At 47.2% G+C, this 24,397-nt stretch overlaps 1 protein-coding gene across 7 annotated transcripts in view; it reads left to right on the top strand.

Moving 5' to 3' along the window:
* grip1 (glutamate receptor interacting protein 1) overlaps positions 1-24,397 on the top strand; it is a 253,835-nt gene that overhangs the window by 205,243 nt on the left and 24,195 nt on the right. For 6 of the 7 annotated variants that reach the window (XM_018755972.2, XM_018755971.2, XM_018755970.2 and 3 more), the window contains exons 8-12: positions 1,544-1,691; positions 2,155-2,324; positions 4,053-4,205; positions 6,145-6,294; positions 24,020-24,206. In XM_018755972.2, the coding sequence (XP_018611488.1) occupies positions 1,544-1,691; positions 2,155-2,324; positions 4,053-4,205; positions 6,145-6,294; positions 24,020-24,206 (808 nt within the window). The remainder of the gene's footprint in view (positions 1-1,543; positions 1,692-2,154; positions 2,325-4,052; positions 4,206-6,144; positions 6,295-24,019; positions 24,207-24,397) is intronic. The other variant, XM_018755974.2, reaches the window with a different exon arrangement.

Here is a 24,397-nt window from a genome sequence, read left to right as displayed (position 1 = left end):
TGAAACCAGTATTTTTCACTTTGCTACACATCTTGCAATACAGCATCAAAGCTGCTCCCACGTCCACAGTAATGATATGGCACACCAGGAGCTGGACTAATGAACAGCACTGCTCTTTGTTTGACTTCAGGGCCTAATGTGTAAAAGCAAAGCCAGATGATGAAGAAGTGTGGGAGCTTTCAAGTTTACACAGACACCACTAGAGGGGAGAAGGAAACGTGCAGTTTGTATGGGTAACTGCGATTTGTGTGGCCTGGGAACCTCAAGTTAATTGGGTGACCAGCGGCTCTGTGTTTCTGCTGGGTTCTGACCTGGAAAGCATTACTTCCTGCTGCAGCCGAATCCCTTTCCGATAGCCGTGTGTTTACTGGGGTGTGATGGGAAGAGGCTCCGCCGGTTCCCTTGACTGTACCTTGCGATCTTGCGTCATGTAGCTTGATATCGGAGCTGTTGAAGCCAAAGCCCCACCCCCTCCCTGAAGGCCACCTCTCTGCATGTCCGCATTCTGCTGGTGTGCTCCTGTGCAACATCGCTGGCCGCTCGTTGAAGGCACACACAGCTCAATCAGCAGTCTTACGGGAGATATCAGCAGCTTCACCCAATGTCCACACACAAACACGCACATGCAAAATGGAAAAAAAGATGAAAGTGTAAGACAAATGTTGTGGTTTCAGCCCAGCCAACTTGTGTGCCTCCCTGATGTGTCTGCAGATAAATCAGATAGCCCGAGTTAGCCTGGAGATGTGCTTGTGATGGAAACATCCTCTCCCTGAATTATTAACGCAGCACCCATTCATTTTTCATGAGCTGTGTTGACACAGGCGTGTGTTGTGGTTAGGGTTTGGACTGGGGTCAGATGATGGAGGTCCTGTCCCTGGTCTCCAGGGTAGGCGGTAAGCGATGTGGCGTGGTTATTGATGAGTCACCACATCATGGATTGATTGTCCTTGACAGTGCCTTCTCTGTCTATCATCACCACCCCTCCCTGATGATGCTGGGAGTGACACTTCCATGAAAAGAAAGGTTAGGTGGACACAAGCTTCTGGCAGCAACATAGTGGATGTCAATATATTTTTGTTATGTGAAGAATTTCTTGAATGTGTGTTTACTAAGGGTTGTCAGCTTTATGAAAGCCATGCTCCAGCCAGTTGTTTAATCAGTGAAATGTCCCAAGCATGAGTTGATCCACTCTCTGGTCTAGACTTGGGTCTTTTTAAGTTTCAAACGATATTTCAGGGATTTGAATGTACCACAGGAGAACACGTTCTGAAGCTGCGGCGTTGTTCGCTAAGTAATCAATGGCACTGTCCAAAGTCAGTCATCTAACATTTTGGCACATTTCTGAAGCACAGGATCATCCTAAGCTTTTGGTTTTCCAGTTCACTTTTATAACTGTCTAAAAAGAGGCCATTTGCTAATTAGGTTTGAAGTAGTCGTGAGTGCAGACTGTGTTGACTGTGATTGATTGCGTATGAATTTGTATTTTACCTTCAAGTACATCAGAGTGATAATGCCCTGTATTTTTTGTGGTTTCTTTGCACAGATTCAATAGGCACTGCGTCAGGGCCGCTCCTCGTTGAGGTGGCCAAGTCGCTCGGCTCCAGCCTGGGAATTGCATTATCTACCTCTATGTACTGTAACAAGCAGGTCATCATCATCGACAAGGTTAAACCCGCCAGCATTGCAGACAGGTAATTCTGCTCACTGTTGTGCTTCTGCCGGACAGAGGTCCCCAGAGATCAGCTCGTGGCCAGAGTGAATTTATTGCAGCATTGCTGATGGTGTCGTGCTTTTAGGGGGGCATTCTTATTCATGAGAAATGGATATACTGTAGACTGATGTAAAATGTATTCGGTTGAAAGTCTGTCATAGATTCTTTTCTGATAATGTAGTATGAAGATTATAATGCATTGTAAGTTTTATAGAAATTCGATATTTCATCAGCTGTAGATGCCTGTGAAATGGCATGATAATGCTGAATATTTCATTTGTAGTTAATTCCTTTAATGTCTGATCACAGTTTATAATTTGTCTTTGGTTCGGAAAGTTTACTTTTCTGCAGCGTCAATAGAAGAATGCTTGTAATGGAGAGCTGCTCTCTGACAGAATCGCAGTTATTGGCCGTGGCAGGAAGTGATGTCACTGCCTCTACAGGTGTGGAGCGCTGCACGCAGGTGACCACATCCTGTCAGTGGACGGCACCAGCATGGAGTACTGCACCTTGGCAGAGGCCACACAGCTGCTGGCCAGCGCTTGCGAGCACGTCAAGATTGAGATCCTACCCCACCATCAGACTCGTCTGGCCCTTAAGGGCCCGGAGCAGGGTAAGGCAGCCCTCTGTTGTCAATCCCACACTCTCCTACCCTGCATCCAGGGGTGGGCCCAACAGATCCAACACACAATCACAGTACGCTTCCTTAAAACGCTTCATATTTATATATAGCACAATGGAAGGAGTTGGGCTTCCTTGAAGGTGTTTCCATGTGGGTGCTGGACCAGATGATAACAGCAAGTGGTATAAGACATATCTCAGCTTAATGGTGCTGCTGGTCCATTTGTAAGAACATGCAGACACTAACATGTGACATAAGATATTAGTTCCTTTGGGCGCAGTCAGTAAACAAAGCAGCATACCAATTCAACAGCAAGGACAGTGCTGGGATCAGTGGTGTGGAGGTTTAGATGTTCACATGTTCTTCCCTCAGAGGATCTGCAGTGCTCTGTTCCATCAGCACCACATGCTCTGCTGGTGTGGGGTGAGCGGGGAGTGAAGAATGTGATGGGAGGTTCAGACTGTGTGAGAAAACACCTTCATTTCCTTCAGGAGGCCATTACTGCCAGCGCTGCTGTTGTCAGGCCATCAAGCAGCTGCAAGCTCATTCCCAGCAGTCTGCTGTGCCGTTACTGAGGGGTAGGGGGGAGCACTTCTGACCACAGAGCGACAGCATCGCTTCATTACACAGGAGATGGTGATGGTGGTGGAAGCAGAGAAGCACTGGAGGTTGCATGGCGGAGGTGTGTGAGGACAGAAAGTGGAGTATGAACACAAAGCATATGCAGGGAACGAGCCTCCAAAACGTCCTCAGAGCTCAGAGAGGTTTAGCTAAATGAACACCACCCACACATATAATATGAGCTCCAGGAGACTAAACCCAATGACAGCTGCAATTGCACATATTGCATGTGTTTGCATGAGAGCCCTCTGCCAGCTGAACGTGGATTGTACAAAAAAGTGTCCTGCATCTCAACACAACCTGGCTCTAAACAGCCTCATTCCCCCACGCAAACACTCTGGAGTTTAGGCTGTTTTCTGCAAACGAAAAATGAAGGCCGACCATGCTTGGTATGAAAGGCCTCTGTTTATCTCAGTGCAGCCGGCCAGGCTGTGCTTCACATTTATGCTGTGTGGAACGACTGCAACAGTGGAAATGTGGAGGTGTATGGGGAGTCGCCCAAATTCAGTCAGAGCTGTTCTCCACTCTAGTGACAAAGGCATGTGCGTCGAAGAAGGTAATGAAACGTGTGCACCTGAAACCCCTACTGTTTCCACTAGTGGATTAGAGGTATTGATCAGAAGATTGATCTTCCTCTGTTTACATGGGTTTCTATGGTGCCGGGGTGTTCCCCTTGGAGTCGATGGGCTGACGCTGTCCGTTGTCCCCCGCCTTCATTTCCGTCAGTAAACAGTGTCAGACATCTGTGTGGAAGTGAAAGGCTCTGTCCCCTTGGCTCTAGTTACATGCACATTTAAACTTATTATAGCAAATTGATCGGCAGTTTGGTGTCTCATTAAGCTGTGAAAGCTCAGTTGTTGTTAATAATTTGAACCCATCATCATACATGATGCCCTTACTTAAGTTGTTGCTCTACTTGTAGTTACCTGTCCGTGTTTTTTTTTTTTCCTTCTCCTGGTGCTTCTTTCCTTTGCGTGTTTGTCTGTTCTCCTTTACTTTGTTTTTCTCCTGTCGTCCATGCGTGTTTTCTTTCTGTTGTGCGCGCTCTGTCGTGTCGTCCACCCGTCTGCCCCTCCCCCACCCCACCCCGACCAACAGTCAAGGTGCAGCGCAGCAACCGGCCGCTTCCCTGGGAATCCTGTGGCAACAACAACAGCAACTTCATGCCCTACCAGCACTATAACACCTACCACCCCGATCATTCCCGGACACAGGCCTCCAAACACCAGAAATCCTCTCCAAACAACCCCCGTAATGTGCCTCGCTTCCTTTCTCCTCCGGCTTCTCCTCTTCCTTATGCTTGCCTTCCATTTACACTGTTCTCCTCGCATTTCTTTTTTTATCTTATATCATTACACTAAACTGTTTTCAATTTCATTCTTTATTTCTATAAATAGTATGGTGGAACCTGATACGTCATTGCTTACTGTCCCTGAAATGCGACAGGGAGTTCCTTAAAACCCCTATAATGCCAGTGGAAATCTACAAAACTTGACATAAAAATAAAAGGAAGTGAGCAAATGGCCTGCTGTGTGCCACACAGGGCTTCTTACATTTACATGTATTCGTTTGGCAGACGCTTTTCTCCAAAGCGACGTAGAAAATACAGTTTGTTCTTTTTAAAACAAAGCCAATTCTCCGCATATGAAAGAAGTTATTTTCGAGCAGTAATAATGAGTCAGGAAGGTCTGGAAAGTTGGTGTTTTGTATTCTGCACACAGGCCGCTGGTCACATGCTCCAGATGCCTTCCATTAGACATGCAGTGGGAAAGTGGGGCCACACACCCAGGTGTAATTAACTCTGATCTCAGCTAGCCGTAGTGGGAACTGTTGGTTGACATGGCGACCTCAAGTCGTGCATATTGGACCGCTGAATGAGATCAGTGCTTCTTTTATCCGAGATCCATACTTGACATGGATTTTCAAGGGGCTCTCACATCTGTGGTTTAGAGCAGTTGTTTACTGGTGCAGATGGATGCTGTTTATTCCTTGTAGCACACAAAGCCTGATCACCGATTGAATTGATCCCTCCACTTGGATTCTGCTGCATTTCAAGGACAACCTATGTAAGCATCTAGTGCCTGCAGGTTCTATTATTGATAAGGGAGAGTGGATCACTGCTGAGCCATTCTTCAAATTACCTTTATTCATTCATCTTAAACCACCGTAATTTTTCATCATGCTCTTCTCTTACTCTCTTGTCATGCTATAAACAAGCTATAGATTCTCTCAGATATTCATTTTTTTAATCCATTCAGTAAGTTATGCCGGGAGGCTGCTGTGAATTAACACCATAGCCCTAGAACTCCAGTGTAAACAAACAGGAGCATCAGTTTGTCATCGTATGTTTGCATTAATTAATGCGCATCGAGGAAAGTTACAAACGGGTGGGTGCAGGTGAGGTGTCATTCCGGTAATGGGCCGTGAAGTGTTTAGATTAAGAGGCCCAGTCAGCTTAATGTTTAAAGGGAGATGAAAGCGTGCAGAGTTTGCAGACTGGGAATCCGCCGCCCTCTTGCAGTGTTTGGGGAACTCTCTAATCCGGTCCCCAGGCAGCGGCGCGTGCAGCTCGGCAGAACCGACGCATCCGAGGCCAGGGGAGCTTCTGCTAGGGAGGGTTTTAAAATGCCGGCGGATTGGCTCTGCATCAGTCGACGCGATTAGCCTCACCATTGACAAGCATTAGGAAAGGCGGCCCACGCGCCTCTGCAGGGAGAAAAAAGTGTATTCTGCTCGCACCAAACTACGGTTTAGATAATCCAGAGACATTGGTTCGTTTGGAAGGAGCCTCAAACCCCCTGAGCGTAAGAGGGCAGCATTTTTCCATGATTGTGGGAATGTACCATATAATCTGCCTCTGCTCCAGCAGTACGGGGTACATTCTTACTTTCATTGTTTGAGAGGAAGTTGCCAGAACACTGGTTCCAGATTCCACACAGTGATTTTATTTTTCTCAGCAGTACAGTCCAGTAGACTGGGCAGAAATGTGGAAAACATCCATGTTTACTGTACACATTCCAGATTATACTCCGCAGTGTCTGGTGCGCAGGGGTGTCTCTATAACTCTAAATTGCTGCTTGATGAAGGTGTGTTAGACTTGACGGTATGCTGCCACAAAGGCTGCTTCCAGCTCCTGTGGGCCATGGACCAAGGCCTCACGTCTCCTCTCTGGGCGGCTCTCTTCCCGCAGCGCTGGGCACCTCCTTCTCGCCTACCTCCATGAGCGCCTACAGCCTCAGCTCCCTCAACATGGGCACCCTGCCTCGCAACATGTACCCGACCAGCCCTCGCGGCACCATGATGAGGCGGAAGCTCAAGAAGAAGGATCACAAGAGTTCCTGTAAGTCCACTTGTCCTTCTTGCCCCACAAGCATTTAGATGGGATGATGAGGACACTGAGGAGGGGCTGAGAGCATCCACCACACGCCCTCAAGTCCACCTGAAAGGCCGTTAATCACATTAAAGCAAGAATTTGCGGGTCTTCACGGAAGTTGAAGTACTTAAGACTTTTCATTGTAGTACCGTCGCATTTCGGTCGTGTCCCAGGAACTGACATACTGCAGATTACAACATGCAGCTAAGACGCAGCACCTGAGTCTTCTTAACAGCCTGTCACTGGTTGTAAGAGGTTCTAGTGCAGGGGCACAAGAAACCTGAAATCACCCTTATCCAGCAATGCATGCTCCTTGTCTCATATACACATGATGGATAAAGGTCATATTCTCTGTCGGCATCCACTGCCGTCCGCTTTGCCTTCCTTGACAGTCTTATGTTCCTTGGTATTTCACCGTGTCGATAACGATAAGTACAAATTTTTGCTTCTCTGTCTCCTTAAGTCCTTTCTTCAGTGTGCGGATTCCACCTACCTGGTCAGCATGAGCCCCTCATTCTCCTCTCATTGTCTGTTCTGCAGCGAATGGAGCAAATTGCATCGCTTCCAGTCCTGTAATTAAATCTTAAAAATTATTTCATAATTTGCATTGAGCCAGGGATGCTGATGTGTTTGCCCCCTCCGAGCGTGGGTGTGCGCGGGATAATGAGCTGCTGCTGTCGCCTCTCGAGCAGGAGTACTGAAGCACCCACCTTAATGTGCAAAATTCTCTTTGTAGATTAAAGTAATGCACTCGCTCATAATCAACTAGCACATAATTATGAAATTCTGGTGTAGCTCCCAGGAGCCTGTGCTCCAGTGTCATACTTACTACTTATCTTTTTGCAAACAGTTTTATTCAGATTAAGCAATATTGCATCTCACTGCTTTTAGTCCCATTTTAGCTTGGCGTCTGTAAGCGAATGTTCTGGAAATCAGGAGCCACACATGAAGATTAAAGGGCATCGCTGTCAGCACTTGAGTGGAAGGAGTGAAACATACTGGGTTCATCAGGGCATCCCACAGCCCCACAGGGCACACAGGGAGCAAGCGGGGCTGTCATTCGTCAGGGTCCTGTGGTGTGAGGTCACAACGGAGCAATCTTACAGCCACACGGGTCACATAAAACCCATCACTGGAGACTTTAACTGAAACTGAGTATGTGTGAAACCGCTTTACCGCTGCTTCTTAAGTTCAATTCTGTTTGTTTTTAAATTGAACTCAACAGAGTGATGCGGATCGATGGACTGGACAACACAGCACAAATGAACAAATTAAGAATAAATGATAACGCTAGACACGGTTACTAAGTAATTCAGCTGGCAGCTGAGGAAAGGAAAACAAAAACCCCTGAGCACAAAGAAAGAGAGAATAATAAACCCCTGGGCATTCAAGTACCAGCGGCTGCCAAACCACCCTGGGCAATCTAGCGTATTTCATTTGGAACTTCAAAGACAGCATTTATAACTAGAAAAACCAGCTCATCAAGCGACATAAAACTTGTGTCTGCATCCAGATCTCTCCTTTTGTTGATGTAATGCATCTTTTGTATTGTTCTCAGAGATGTAAGTTGCTTTGGAGAAAAGCATCTGCTAAATGAATAAATGTAAATTTAGTGTCTCTGAAGACAAAGGACATGATCCAGTCTCGAGGCAGTTGACCCAGTGAGACTTGCCAAGTCTCATGTAGCCAATGTGGAGCGCTTTGGCGTGCAGGTTCAGCCATGGGTTTCCCAGGTAGTTCTCATTTCTCATGCGGGAGTCAAATCACGGGAACTTTGTGGCTGAGGATGCGTTTAGTCAGGTTTGTGCCAAGTGGACATCATCATGTCAGTTGTGAGAGGACAGTTCTTGGTCCTGTGGCCTAGTTTGCATGATGTAGTTGCGTGCTCTCCCCGTGTATGTGTGTTTCCTCTGGGTGCTCTGGTTCCCTCCCTCAGTGGAAAGACCTGTTTCAGGTGAGCTGATGATGAATAAATAGTATTAGATGTATTAGCAGGGGGGTAGGGGGTGCGGGGGTGCGGTGGCGCAGTGGGTTGGACCGCAGTCCTACTCTCCGGTGGGTCTGGGGTTCGAGTCCCGCTTGGGGTGCCTTGTGACGGACTGGCGTCCCGTCCTGGGTGTGTCCCCTTCCCCCTCTGGCCTTACGCCCTGTGTTGCCGGGTAGGCTCCGGTTCCCCGTGACCCCGTAAGGGACGAGCGGTTCTGAAAATGTGTGTGTGTGTGTGTGTGTATTAGCAGGAGGTATTAGGAAGTAAAGTTTGATGTTTTACTACGGTGTGTGAGTTCCTCTGTGAATGTGGGGAAGATGCCATCTGCCAGTCGTGAAGGTAATCCTGGAGCTTTCAATCGCTGTGCATAACGATGAAGAGCATAGCAGGAAGTAGTGCCATGTCATCAGTGTGAATAACAGCTCCTTGGTCAGGCTTTCAGTGCAGTATTTCATCTGGGTGCTGCATCCTAGCAGAGAACTTAACAGTGCTGAAGTATTCCCACAAAGATATTCTGTAGCACTTTCTGGTAGATTTTGTGTACTTCACTTTAAAGGCTGCAGTGATGCCAAAGCGCAGTTTTTTAAAAATTTTTAAAAAATTTTTTTTAAAGAGATGAATGCGGCATTGGCGAGGTGGAGAGAGGCCTCAGTGGGCGTCTATTAGCATAATGTAGCTTTTAGCTAACGCTTCAAGGAGGCTAATCTGATTTCAGTGAGCTGTCATCTCATAAAGTGATGTGCTCTGCCACAGAGGAATGTAATTAAATCTTTGTGCAGTAAAGGGCATTGTTTCCGAACGCTTCCCTGGCACGTTTCCACTGGGCCAAGGCAACGCCGCGCCTCCGGTTCTCTCCAAGATTTCCAGTATTGACTTTTTTTTCCCCTGCTAATCCGCTTTTAGGTGAAACTTTCCCTGCTTTGATAAAGAATAAGCACTTTCTCCCAAGGCTCTGTTGGAAAAGGGTTTTTTAAATTCCACCTACACCCGTGTGCCATGTTATAGTTTGAGCCAAGAAGTGATTCCTGTTGTTGTGTAAGATGGACAGGGGTTTGGTCTGCACTGGCATTGGTGCCATGAATAAAATAAAATAATAAAAAATACATAAACACATTGGTTGAAGCCGCTGCAGTGCAGGAGTGTTTCCAGAAAACTCTGAGGTGCATCGTGGGGAGCAGGGTTGTGACAGAGTGAAACACAGTTTCCTGCTTACTGATGATACATGTGAAGATGCTCACAGCTCCAGCTGATGATTCCTTACACACACACACACACGCACACACACAGAGTGAGTCTGGCTGCTTCCCTTGTCATGTCTAGCAAAGAGTTCTGGCATTTCACACACCAAAGGTGTGAGAGCTGGTTAGTTTCTCGTGAAACACACTCTGGAGTCACTGCTATACGATCCGGTTTTACAAGAGACCCCCCAACCCCTCATCGCCCACTGCCAGGGATCTGTTCCACAGCGATGGAGCTGCAGTCCACGCAGCAGAAGAGACAGTCTCATCTCAGTGATTCCCTCTTGTATTTAGCGTCACAAAGTCCTGCTCAGGATCTGCAAATTGACTGTTTGCCGGTGTGGAAACAAGAAATAAAATATAGTAACTATAATTTATTGATTTCTGCGACGTGCTTGCCCACAAAAAATGAATGAGCAATATAATTAATTCCATAAAGGACGTCTGATTGAGTGTGTGTATTTGAGGAACAGATAAATCATTTTTGGTCCCACTGTAGCTCCTGTATAGTTTTATGGCTACTTAGAGTTTCAGGACTTTGAAATATACAAACTCTTTAAGTGTACTTTTGGCTGTGACAGTTGTTGCTATATGACACTTTCCTCCAAAGCAACTTACAGCATTTACAACCATTTACCCATGTATACAGCTGGTTAATTTTACTGGAGCAATTTAGGTAAGTACCTTGCTCAAGGGTACTGCAGCTGGAGGTGGGATTCAACCCCCTTTGGGTGCAGAAGCAGCAACTTTAACCACTACACTACCAGCTTCCCCAGTGATGGTGTATCTTATTACAGTTTAATTACCATGCACGTGGGTAGTATTCAGTACTACTATATAGATGGTTTTAGGCTTATGAGAGGATTCCATTCCAACAGCCTCACTATAAGTCAAAAATCCCTTTATATAACATAAACTCTGAGGAAATATGTAAAATTTAATGAATGCTATTTAATAGGGCTTTGTTATATTTATCACAAAGCTCATACATTATTAAGAATGAAATACACACATCTTCAGAACCGCTTGTCCCATATGGGGTCGCGGGGAACCGGAGCCTACCCGGCAACACAGGGCGTAAGGCCGGAGGGGGAGGGGACACACCCAGGACGGGACGCCAGTCCGTCGCAAGGTACCCCAAGTGGGACTCGAACCCCAGACCCACCGGACAGCAAGACTGTGGTCCAACCCACTGCGCCACCGCACCCCCCTAAGAATGAAATAATACTTTTAAAAATAATAACTTAAATAATAGTTTTGCCCATCATCCAGAGTGGGTTATAGGCCACCAGTATTGCAATTATATTTTCATGCTTCAGTATTATTTTCACTTTTGTTCTTGAATCTGTCTTCCACTTTCCCTTCTCAGCACCATTCACTGTTTTGCTTGCTAACCATTTTAAATAAAATTAAAGGAATCCAAAATGTTTTGTAAACAAAATGCAGTTGCCGCTAGACACCAAAACATTTACATTTATTCATTTAGCTTACACTTTCTCCGAAGCGATTTTACAATGTTTAGCTACTTACAGTTTTTATCCATTCATACAGCTGGGTAACCCTGACTGAGATCGAAACAACAGAAATATGGCTGTGTTGTAGCGGAGTTGCGAGATGATGTTATCAGACAGGAGATAGAGCAGTCAGCATTAGACCACCACTGGGCCTCAAAATTAATATACAGGCAGTCCCCGAATTATGAACGAGTTCCATTCTTAAGTCTGTCTTTATGCATCCATCAGTCTGAACCTCAAACCCAACCCCCTCAAGCACCCAACACTGATTTCATGCCGAATGTTCACTGAGGAATTGTACAAATGACATGAATCTTGACCTTGTCAAATTTTTTGAAAGATGAAAGTCTGACGAACAGAGTTTACAAGGAAACAAATTACCATCAAATCGTGGACTAACGGTACTATAGACAACTCCTATTTTTTATTTTTATCAGTTTTATTTTCAGTTAATTAAAATATTAATTACTTTTATTGAATTTATTTTAAATTAGAAAATTATTATTCTCTTTGTAATTTAGTTATTTCCTTTCAAATTCTTATATTTTGTATATTTATTTAATTACGTTTTTAATAATTTATATTTCTATTTTGCGTTGGAGGTCTGTCACTGATGTTTATTGTTGCTACCGCTTTTTCCCTGACGTGCATTCTTGTCCTGTAGTTGTGCAGATAGACAGAAGCAATCGGTTGTGTGTTTGTGTAGTTGTCAGTGGTTGTTTTATTAATTTGTTTGTTTTAATTATATTTCCTGTTTGTTGGGGCACATGTAAAGCGAAACAATTCTGTGTCCCGTAGCGTAGATTGGGCATGATGCCGTTGATCAATTAATCGCATCTGTTTGTTTGTTTGTTTTGATTGCCATTGTTGGAGTAGTTTTGATTTCGATTAGGAATCTCAGATGACAGGAATTAACCTGGTGTAAATAGCAGCTGGTGACCCGTAGTGTAAGTGGTTGCGGCAGCCTCTTAGCGCAAAGACTCGGGGTGCAAAGACAAGGGAGTCGACCTGTTGGAGTCCACCGAGGAAGGCTACTGGCAGCGCGTTCCGTGATGGATGCTGCTTCGACAATGTCGACCGTTAAAGTTTTGTACGACAACCTAGCCGTGCGACGTCGTCTCCGCTGGAGACCCGGACTTTCCCGCTGCTACAGTAACCTGGATTATCCTCATCTGTCAAACCCTCCATCCTGCTTCAATTTCTCCATGGGACTCAGGAACAGCCAGCCTGTAGTGAGAAAGGCTGACCTCATACCAGCCTACGCCTCCCATCTCTTACTGGACCTCCTGGCCCTAACTGAAACCTGGATCACCCCAGACACTCAGTCACACCCAGCTCTCTCCACTAACTACTCCTTCTCTTACACCCCTCATCCCTCCAGCAGAGGTGGAGGCACAGGCCTGCTCATCTCTCCCCGGTGGAAATATTCTATTCTTCCTCTTCACCTGCATGATCTATCTGTCTCTATTACTGCCCCAATCACTCTTTTTGTGTTTGTTCTTTATCGCTCTCTTGGCCCTCTTGGCTGCTTCTTGGATGACCTCGACATCTTGTTGAGCTCTCTGCTAGGGGACAACACTCCATTGATTCTCCTGGGTGACTTCAACCTGCATGTCGATGACATAGTGGCCTTCTGTTGCTCCAGTCCTTCGACCTCTCCCTGCCCCAATCCCCTGCTACTCACAAAGCGGGCAACTGTCTTGACCTTGTATTTTCCCGTAACTGTGGCTTTCCTGTCCTCTCTGTTACTCCGCTGCATGTTTCCGATCACTTCTTCATTTCCTTTCAACCCTGCTTCACCACTGATCCCTTGCCTTTTTCTGCACCCATTGTCACCTTCCTCCGCAACTTAAAATCTCTCTCACCTTCCTACTTTGCCTCTGCCACGCTGTCCGCTCTCCCTTCTGCTGCACAGTTCTCGGATCTATCTACAGACGATGCCATTAATATTTTCCTCTCTGCTCTATCTTCCAACCTTGACTCGCTCTGTCCACTATCTTCCAGTCTAGACCAGCTCACCCCATGCCACCCCATAACTGACTGATATGTAACATGCTAAAAGGACCAAACTCCGGGCTGCAGAGCGAAGATGGCAAAAATCCTAGACTCACTCGGGCCTGGATGCCTACAAATAACTCTTAGCTACTTTTCACTCTGGTGTCTCTTCAGCTAAAACTACCTCCTACCACGACAAAATACGGTCTGCAACTGAAAAACCCACAGACTCTTTGCCACCTTCTCATCCCTTCTGTGTCCTCCGCCACCCCCTCCTCCTTCTCTCACTGCCGATGACTTTGCTTTGTTTTTCAGAGACAAAGTCAATGCAATCATGGAAAAGTTCTCAGTATCACCCTGCCCAGTTCGCGTTGGACCTCCCTGCAAAGTCATGCTCTCCAAATTCAAGCCGTTCTACAAACCTGAAATCTCCAACCTCCTGATATCACACAGAGCCACCACCTGCTCACTTGATCCGATCACATCGTCACTCCTAGAGAGCATCTCCCGCCAGCTCTCCACCTTCATCTCTAAGATCAACAACTCCTTGCTCTCCTCTGGCTGTTTCCTTGCTGCCTTCAAAACTGCTCTCATTTCACCTCTGTCAAAGAAACCCTCCCTGGATCCCAATCCGATCCAGAACAACAGACCAGTCTCCCTCCTCTCCTTCCTGTCTAAAACTCTAGAGCAGGCGGCCTGTGATGAACTATCTGAATTCCTCACCCAGGACCATCTCCTCGATGGATATCAGTCTGGTTTCAAAGTTGGTCACTCCACAGAGACGTTGCTTCTGGTGGTGTCTGATGCTCTCCAGTCGGCTAGAGCCACCTCTCTCTCCTCGGTCCTCATCCTCCTCGATCTGTCTACAGCATTTGACACTGTCAAGCACCGGATTCTACTCTCCTCTCTTAGTCACTTTGGGATCAAAGGAGTGGCACTTAGATGGTTTGAGTCCTACCTATCTGACAGATCCTATCAAGTGTCTGGCAGAGCTCCTGTTCTTCTCCTCTGCCTCTCTCAACCAGTGTCCTGCAGGGCTCAGTACTGGGTCCTCTTCTCTTTTCGATCTACACCTCTTCCCTCGGGCCGGTCATAGTGTCCCACGGATTCAAACACCACTGCTATGTTGATGATACTCAGCCCTTCCTCTCCTTTCTACGTGGAGCATCAGACATTTCTGCACACATTGCTGCCTGCCTGTCAGACATTTCTGCATGGATGTCTGATCACTATCTCCAACTCAACATCTCCAAAGCAGACATTCTTCACCTCCCAGCTGGCCTGTCCTCCTGTCACGATCTATTGATCAAACTGGACAACTCACTCATTTTGCCTACCTCCTTCTCTAAGAATCTGAGAGTAACAATTGACTCAAGTCTGTCTTTCTCTCAGCACATCGAAGCCACAACCTGGATCTCAGATACATCCTGCATAATATCAGTGGGATCCATCCTTACCTCACAACTGACCCTGCCCAACTGTCCAGGCCATGGTGACTTCCTGTCTGGACTACCGCAACTCTCTCCTGTCTGGCCTTCCCGCTATTGCCATTAAACTTCTACGGCTGATACAGAATGTTGCTACACAATTTGTATTTGACTTGCCAAAGTCATGTATCTCCTCTACTTGTTGCACTGGCTTCCTATAGCTGCCCAGATCAAATTTAAGACCCTGGTTTTTGCCTACAAATGGATCAATAGAACTGCTCCTAGCTATTTACAGAACTTCTCAACCGCTACATCCCAACCAGACTGCTTTGCTCGTCTACTTCTGCTTGCTTGGTGGTCTCACACACGGAAGGTAAAGCACAGAGGTTCTCAGTTCTGGCTCCATTGTGGTGGAATGACCTCCTCCTCTCACTCAGAACTGCAGAAACTCTGTCTGCATTTAAAAAGGGTCTGAAAACTCACCTTTTCCAAACTCACTTCACCTATAGTCTCTCAAGCTCATGTAATGTATAAATGTTCATGCAGCATAACTTCCTGATTATGCCCAGATAAGCCTTTACACAGCTCCGACTCCTGTATTGTATGTAAATGTTTGTGCACAGAGGGGGGCGCGGTGGCGCAGTGGGTTGGACCACAGTCCTGCTCTCCGGTGGGTCTGTGGTTCGAGTCCTGCTTGGGGTGCCTTGTGGCGGACTGGCGTCCCGTCCTGGGTGTGTCCCCCTCCCCTTTCGGCCTTACGCCCTGTGTTGCCGGGTTGGCTCCGGTTCCCCGTGACCCTGTATGGGACAAGCGGTTCTGAAAGTGTGTGTGTGTTTGTGCACCTTTTTTAAAAAATAAATAAAATCTGTAGGAAGGTGATCAGGATTCGTCTGTTATAGTTTTATGCACCTACTCGTGCGATGAACATCGGTGCATAAAGTTGAAGGAAACAAACTTGATTTACTTAAGAATCATATGTCTGCAACTATGACTCTCTTTCTCCTGATGTAATGCACAAATTGTATTTTCTCTGACATGTACGTCACTCTCCTCCGTGAACCGCCACCTTACCGTGGTGGAGGGGTTTGAGTGCCTGAATGAGTCCAGGAGCTATGTTGTCTGGGGCTATATGCCCCTGGTAGGGTCTCCCATGGCAGACAGGTCCTGGATGACAGACGAGACAAAGCGCGGTTCAAAAACCCCTTATGAAGGAAAAATCAAGGCTTTCGTTTACCCCGCCCGGTATGGGGTCACCGGGGCCCCACCCTGGAGCCAGGCCTGGGGGGGGGGGGCTCGCATGCGAGCACCTGGTGGCCAGGTCTATGCCCACGGGGCCTGGCCGGGCTCAGCCCGAAGCCATGACGTGGAGCCGCTCTTCGGTGGGCTCACCACCTGCCGGAGAAACCGTAAGGGGCCGGTGCATTGTGATTTGGGCGGTGGTCGGGGCCGAGTGCCCGGCCGACCCAAACCTCGGGCGCCAACTCTGGTTTTTGGGACTTGGAATGTCACCTCACTGGCGGGGAAGGAGCCTGAGCTGGTGCGGGAAGTTGAGAGATACCGTCTAGATATAGTCGGGCTCACTTCCACTCACAGCTTGGGTTCTGGAACCACTCTCCTCGATCGAGGGTGGACTCTCCACTATTCTGGCGTTGCCCAAGGTGAGAGGCGGCGGGCTGGTGTGGGCTTATTAATAGCCCCCCAGTTCAGCCGCCATGTGTTGGAGTCTATCCCGGTGAATGAGAGGGTCGTCTCCCTACGCCTTCGGGTCAGGGAACGGTCTCTCACTGTCGTTTGTGCTTATGCGCCTAGCGGCAGTGTAGAGTACCCAGCCTTTTTAGAGTCCCTGGGGGGCGTGCTGGAAAGCGCTCCCACTGGGGACTCTGTCGTTCTACTGGGGGACTTTAACGCCCACGTGGGCAGCGACAGTGATACCTGGAGGGGCGTGATTGGGAGGAACGGCCTCCCTGATCTGAACCCGAGCGGTGAGTTGTTATTGGATTTCTGTGCTAGTCGCGGTTTATCCATAACGAACACCATGTTCATGCATAAGGGTGTCCATCAGTGCACTTGGCACCAGGACACCGTAGGTCGGAGGTCGATGATCGACTTTGTGCTCGTTTCTTCTGACCTTCGGCCATATGTCTTGGACACTCGGGTGAAGAGAGGGGCTGAGCTGTCAACTGATCACCACCTGGTGGTGAGTTGGATTCGATGGCGGGGGAAAAAGCTGGACAGACCTGGCAGGCCCAAACGCATAGTGAGGGTCTGTTGGGAACGTTTGGCAGAGGCCCCTGTCAGAGAGGTCTTCAACTCCCACCTCCGACAGAGCTTCAACCAGGTCCCGAGGGAGGTGGGGGACATTGAGTCTGAATGGACTATGTTCCGCACCTCCATTGTCGGGGCGGCAGTTCGGAGCTGCGGCCATAAGGTCTCTGGTGCCGGTCGCGGCAGCAATCCCCGAACACGGTGGTGGACACCGGAAGTAAGGGATGCCGTCAAGCTGAAAAAGGAGTTCTATTGGGCCTGGCTGGCTCATGGGACTCCTGAAGCAGCTGACAGGTGCCGACGGGCCAAACGGAGCGCGGCTCTGGCAGTCGCCGCGGCAAAAACTCGGGCTTGGGAGGAGTTCGGTGAGGCCATGGAGGAAGACTTTCGGTCGGCCTCAAAGAGATTCTGGCAAACCATCCGGCGACTCAGAGGGGGGAAGCGGTGTTCCACGAACACTGTTTACAGTGGAAGTGGTGCGCTGCTGACCTCAGCTGAGGATGTTCTCGGGCGGTGGAAGGAGTACTTTGAGGATCTCCTCAATCCCTCCGACACGCCTTCCGTAGAGGAAGCTGAGGCTGGGGACTTGGGGGGGGACTCGTCCATTACCCTGGCTGAAGTTGCTGAGGTAGTCAAAAAACTCCTCGGTGGCAAGGCTCCGGGGGTGGATGAGATCCGCCCCGAGTTTCTCAAGTCTCTGGATGTTGTGGGGCTGTCTTGGCTGACACGCCTCTGCAGCATCGTGTGGAGTTCGGGAACGGTGCCTCTGGACTGGCAGACCGGGGTGGTGGTCCCTCTTTTTAAGAAGGGGGACCAGAGATTGTGTTCCAACTACAGGGGGATCACACTCCTTAGCCTCCCTGGGAAAGTCTATGCCAGGGTACTGGAAAGGAGAATCCAACCGATAGTCGAACCTCGGATTCAGGAGGAGCAATGCGGTTTTCGCCCTGGCCGTGGAACACTGGACCAGCTCTATACCCTCACTAGGGTGCTGGAGGGTTCATGGGAGTTTGCCCAACCAGTCCATATGTGTTTTGTGAACCTGGAGAAGGCATTCGACCGTGTCCCTCGTGGCATCCTGTGGGGGGTACTTCGGGATTATGGGGTTCGGGGCTCGTTGCTACGGGTTGTTCGTTCCCTGTATGACCGGAGCAGGAGCTTGGTTCGCATTGCCGGCAGTAAGTCAGACCTGTTCCCGGTGCATGTTGGACTCCGCCAGGGCTGCCCTTTGTCACGGATTCTGTTCATTATCTTTATGGACAGAATTTCTAGGCGCAGCCAGGGAACGGAGGGTGTCTGTTTTGGTGGCCGCGAGATCTCGTCTCTGCTTTTTGCGGACGATGTGGTCCTGTTGGCTTCATCAAGTCAAGACTTGCAGCGTGCACTGGGGAGGTTTGCAGCCAAGTGCGAAGCGGCGGGGATGAGAATCAGCACCTCCAAATCCGAGGCCATGGTTCTCAGTCGGAAAAAGGTGGATTGCCCCCTCCGGGTTAGGGGGGAGTTGCTCCCTCAAGTGGAGGAGTTTAAGTATCTCGGGGTCTTGTTCACGAGTGAGGGAAAAATGAAGCGGCAGGTTGACGGACGGATCGGTGCGGCGTCCGCAGTAATGCGGTCATTGTACCGGTCTGTTGTGGTGAAGAGGGAGCTGAGTCGTAAGGCGAAGCTCTGAATTTACCGGTCGATCTACGTTCCTACCCTCACCTATGGTCATGAACTCTGGATCATGACCGAAAGAATGAGATCGCGGATACAAGCGGCAGAAATGAGTTTCCTCCGCAGAGTGGCTGGGCGCACCCTTAGGGATAAGGTGAGGAGCTCGGTCACCCGGGAGGAGCTTGGAGTAGAGCCGCTGCTCCTCCGCATCGAGAGGAGCCAGTTGAGGTGGCTCGGGCATCTGTTCCGGATGCCTCCTGGACGCCTCCCTGGGGAGGTGTTCCGGGCTTGTCCCACTGGGAGGAGGCCTCGGGGCAGACCCAGGACATGTTGGAGAGACTATGTCGCCCGGCTGGCCTGGGAACGCCTTGGGGTTCCCCCAGAGGAACTGGAGGAGGTGTGCGGGGAGAGGGAAGTCTGGAGGACTCTGCTCGGACTGCTGCCCCCGCGACCCGGCCCCGGATAAAAGCGGAGGAAGATGGATGGATGGATGGATGGATGTACGTCACTTTGGAGAAAAGCGCCTGATGAATGAATAAATGTAAAATGTGTTAAAAGTAAACTTAATTTCTCTTTTTTATTAATTATTTAAAATTAAACATTTATTAGTTTTGTAATTTATTTTATATTAGTAAGAATTAACTTTATGATTTAATATTAAGTAATTTAAGAAAAACTTATTTGAAAATTTAAATTTTTCTTTATTTTGTATTTTTTGTTTACTTTGTTTACTCAGTTCAGTTTCAGGTGTCGTTATGATAACAGCTCAGTTCTTGTCCTTATATCTTATGGAAATAACTTGGGTGAGGGATTGTCCTTTCCTTGGCATTATGAATTAATTAACCACTAGTATCATGAATCCTAACTAAATTCAAGAAAAGCATAAGCATTCAAGAATATCACAAAAGTTGATATTATAAGGTGTGAAAGTGTTTCTGGAAATAGAAAAAGGAATGGTGTGTTACAGCCACTTGGAACAATAACACACACACACACACACACACACACACACACACGCATTTTCAGAACCACTTGTCCCATACGGGGTCACGGGGAACTGGAGCCTACCCGGTAACACAGGGCGTAAGGCCGGAGAGGGAGGGGACACACCCAGGATGGGACGCCAGTCTATCGCAAGGCACCGCAAGCGGGACTCAAACCCCAGACCCACCGGAGAGCAGGACTGCAGTTCAACCCACTGCACCACCGCACCCCCTCAGGAACAATAACACATTTTTAGAAAAGATGCAGAGATAACCACTGAGAGAAGGACAACTTTAAAAGTAGGTGAATGTTGACCTAACATATTTTGTGCATTAGTGAATGACCGATGAATCTTCATCTAATCTTGAGGGAGGACTAGTGAACTGAAGGTGAATCTTAAACTTTTTTTTCTGCACAAAAGTGAATCCAGGCAAATTCTTGAGGGGGGGGTGGGTTCAAGGTTCTGACTAACAGGACAGGTGCATCAAGTCAGAGCAGAACTAATGGTAAAAATAATAACTTTAACTACAGTATTTATAATAGTGAGAGACACAGAAAGAGATAATAATAACAAATGTTACTACAGTATTTAGAGAGAGAGGAGGAGAAGGAGAGAATGTATGTGTGTGTGTTGGTATAAAACACATTAAAGAAACTTTGTTTGCTTTTCTAATGTTCGTTGGTGTTTCAGCTTTCGGTTTATTATTTCCACTTTAGTTCCAGTCATGATTGTTTTCCTTTTCTTTGCATCACCATCACTTGCATTACATTCACGGTTTGGTGCCATGGTTAGGAGGGTGAAAACAGAAATAATTAAAGCCAAATAGAGTAACACACGAGCTACTGTTAACAGCAACGTGGTCTGACTGAAAAGAAGGAAGTCTTTGCCCTCCCTTGGACTCACGCACCCCGCCCACGAGCCAACAAACTGCTGTAGAAGCGCATTGTTTTGATGTGTCTCACAAAGTAGCGTCTGTTTGTTATTACAAACCATTGTATGTAACTCGAATTTATAATATAGTAAGCTTTACCACTGGGGTGGTTCGTAACTAAGGGTTGTACGTAAGTCGGGTGTTCCTAATTCGGGTACTCACTGTAATAAGGTTAATTGGATGGCCAAAAGTCCAGATCCTCTTAGGACAAATATGTATAAGTGGACGTCTACTTGTGCACCAACAGCTAGTTCTTTTTGAGGGTGCATGTTTCCTGTATTCAGTCCTTTGAAGAAAATGTAGCACTGATAAGATGTGAGGCTGCACAGTGTATCTTTTAGCTTATCCATCAGACATACTTGTGGAGCAGTGGGGTGTCAGTGGATTTGTGTTGTGAAAAAGCACACTGATGTATGTAGACGTTGTGTGTGATGATGTAGATATAGAGGAGTGTGAACCACTTGGCAGCGTGCTGTGCTCCTGCTTCCGGTGGTATGTTGGGCTTCATTGGATGAAGTGGATGTTCAGCTGGAAGGTTTCTGTGCCAAAAGGACATGTCATCACTGGGCTTTTAAATCCAAAAGTAAGGGTGTTTGTGCAGCAGAGGCAGCTCAGTACCTTCACGTATTGGGGCAAGGGCTCAACAGTGTGGGTGCAGGAGATTATCGATGCATACAGCCATCACAGTGGTGATGTGTTCCACTAATGGTGGATACCAAAGCTTTTGCACATGCGGCGTTCGTTCAGCTGAAAACACTGTGAGCCAGACGGTGTCTGCAGCATGGTGGCCAAACACTCACTCAGCTGGAGGAACAGATGCTTGGAGCCCTGCAGGCATATCTTGTTGTCTACAGCCCTCCATGCTGTGCAGCATGACCCCGCCGTCAGCAACTCATCCATCACCACATTCCACTTTGTACGTCCAACTGTCCAGACGTGTGCCAGCCCCTAGCATACGGCACTGAAATCCATCATACAAATGGTAAATAGAGCAGGGAATTATAAGACTTGTCCAGGAAACATGTAGAGTTCTGTGATATGGTCACTTTATTAAAATCCTATTCACACATTTTCACACAGGAGAAGGTTTTCTTTAGGGTATAAATGTGACGGATGTAGTTCAAATGTATAATGTGTAATATTTACATTTAAACTACATGTTTAAATGTATTGCATTTATTTCCAAAAGAATTAAAAGAACTTACTAAATGAAAATTTTTTCATTCGAATTGATCCCTTATTAAGTATATTTGTATGGAGTTAGTCAGGGGGCGCAGTGGCGCAGTGGGTTGGACCAGGTCCTGCTCTCCAGTGGGTCTGGGGTTCCAGTCCCGCTTGGGGTGCCTTGTGATGGACTGGCATCCTGTCCTGGGTGTGTCCCCTCCCCTTCCGGCCTTACGCCCTGTGTTGCCGGGTAGGCTCCGGTTCCCCGCGACCTTGTATGGGACAAGCGGTTCAGAAAATGTGTGTGTATGGAGTTAAATGACATAACGGTCTTTGGTCCAGTCTTGGGCAGCAGGTTGTATAACATTTAATGGAACAACCCACATCAGTCTGTACAGAAGTAAGATGTCAAATAGCTGAACTGCAGTACAATCCTGGGTGTTCAACAAACTTACAGAGGGTACCTGTCACAGTACACTGGATCCCCAACTTATGAACACAGCTGGACCAGGCATCTTTAACTCAGTCAATTCCTAATTCCCACCACTCTGTTACAATCAGTAAAAGCTTAATAATACACATGCCCCCCAATTAATTTTTAAACCTGTTTTGATAGAAACCTTAGAAGTATAACAAATTTTTACTTTCTTTTGTTCCTGAGTAAGGGGGTGCGGTGGTGCAGTGGGTTGGACCGGGTCCTGCTCTCTGGTGGGTCTGGGGTTCAAGTCCCGCTTGGGGTGCCTTGTGGTGGACTGGTGTCCCGTCCTGGGTGTGTCCCCTCTGCCCTTGTTGCCGGGTAGACTCGGGTTCCCCACGACCCCATATGGGATAAGCGGTTCAGAAAATGTGTGTGTTCCCGAGTAGTAAGTGTTATTTCCTTATTATGCCTAAAAGGTATATAAAATGCCTGTTATTCCCTTCAAACCTTGCTTTTGTGACCCGGAACTGATAGTCTGAAATGTAACTATTTCCAATGGGAAAACAGGCGAATTTGCACATTTTTATTTATATCAAGTCAGAAAAAAAGAAGATGATGATCCTGGACTGCAAGGAATTCCCCAAAAAGCTCACTAGGAAGGAGAAAACAGCTTGGGACAGCTTTGTTGCAGTGGTTCGGGACTTCCTGGGCAATCTCAAGGCTGACAACTATGTGGAGCTGGTTGAGACTCTGGTGAAGAACTAAGGCAAAATGGGCTACAGGATGTCCCTCAAATTCCATATCCTTGACACACATCTTGACAAATTCAAGGAGAACATGGGAGCATATTGGAAGGAGCAAGGCGAGCGCTTCCACCAGGATATACTGGACTTTGAATGCCGCTACCAAGGAGACTATAACGAGAACATGATGGGAGATTGTAAAAATGTTTTTACTATGGCGGGGGGTGCGGTGGCGCAGTGGGTTGGACCGCAGTCCTGCTGTCTGGTGGGTCTGGGGTTCAAGTCCCGCTTGGGGTGCCTTGCGACGGACGGGACAAGCGGTTCCGAAAATGTGTGTGTGTGTGCGTGATTTACAATATAATCGTAAGTCTTGAAAAACTACTCACTTCTAAATCTTTTGTGGTAATTTTTGTATAACTTTAGTATAAATACATGTTCATTTTGATTCATATGTTGTTTTTTCACCCGTTTTCCCATTGGAAATAGGTCAATTTCAAAATATCATTGTCTTGGTCACAAAAGCAAAGTTTTAAGGGAATAATAGCCAATTTCTATACTTTTTAGACATAAGCAATAAAGAAATAACACTTACTACCCAGGAACAAAAATGTGTTGTGTAGTGTAATGTTATAATGAATTTAAAAAAGGAAAACTCATAAATTTATTTAGTTTTTATCAGCAGCTGGTCCTGTGGATCCTGCAAGCACAGGGTGTGAAGCAGGGAACCCCAGTCTGTTACGGGACTTTTATTATCTTTTGTTAGTTTGGAACTGTGTGCAACCAGTGACTGCTGTCATCTCACTCTCATTATGGGGTGGAGTGCACTGGATTTGTCACAGATGTCCTCACTGTTATACAGTTATGCTGCTGTATGTGTGATGCCTCTTTTTAAAGCTCTTCACCTCATCCTTGTGTTCTCTTCATACTGTGTGCTAGATGTCTGCCTGTGCCGCCTTGTTTTTTGTCTCTCACATGTCCAGCTGACCTACTTACTGTGGTGTGCCTGGATCTCCAGCTCTCATATCCACATCAAACATTAGTTTTATCAATTTCACAGGAAATTTAGGTTTCAAACTGCAAAAAATATACTGAAACTGTGCTTTTATTTAAAAAAAAACAGTTTTCCTTAAAACTGCCCAATTGTTTGCTGTTTTATCTTTGGTGCATAGATTATGCAAAAAAACAGAGGACTGTTTGTTGAGTCTTGCTGGTATACGGGGTACCTATGATTTATTTGGACAAATTGTTGTTCACTGTTTCTCCATGTTGTGTCCTTGTACAGTACCATGCTGTTTCCGTACGGATGAGTAAAGTTTATGCCTTTCTCTCTAAAGCCGTAAACAGCTGTAACACCCTGCCTGTCTCTCCGCAGTGTCCCTCGCCTCCAGTACGTTGGGTCTTGCCGGCCAGGTTGTCCACACAGAGACCACCGAGGTCACCCTCATCAGTGACTCCATCATGGGCTTTGGGATCCAGCTACAAGGGGGTGTGTTCGCCACAGAGACCCTGACCTCTCCTCCGCTCATCGCCTACATCGATCCGGACAGCCCAGCGGAGAGGTGTGCCTCTGTGCCTTTTCAGCTTCCTTTTCTCTACGTGTCCTTGAGTAAAGCCGAGTTACAATTATCGCCATCGCACAGGGAAACAGCCCTCTGTGTCCATCTACAGTGCGCCTGAAATATCATTGCAGATGCAGTTACAATAACCCAAGGGTCATTTGTAATTTTTTTTTTTTTTTTGATAAACCTTT

This window comes from Scleropages formosus, chromosome 24 (assembly GCF_900964775.1).
Source record: "Scleropages formosus chromosome 24, fSclFor1.1, whole genome shotgun sequence".
Taxonomy (NCBI): domain Eukaryota; kingdom Metazoa; phylum Chordata; class Actinopteri; order Osteoglossiformes; family Osteoglossidae; genus Scleropages; species Scleropages formosus.
This window is presented reverse-complemented; position numbering and strand designations above follow the sequence as displayed.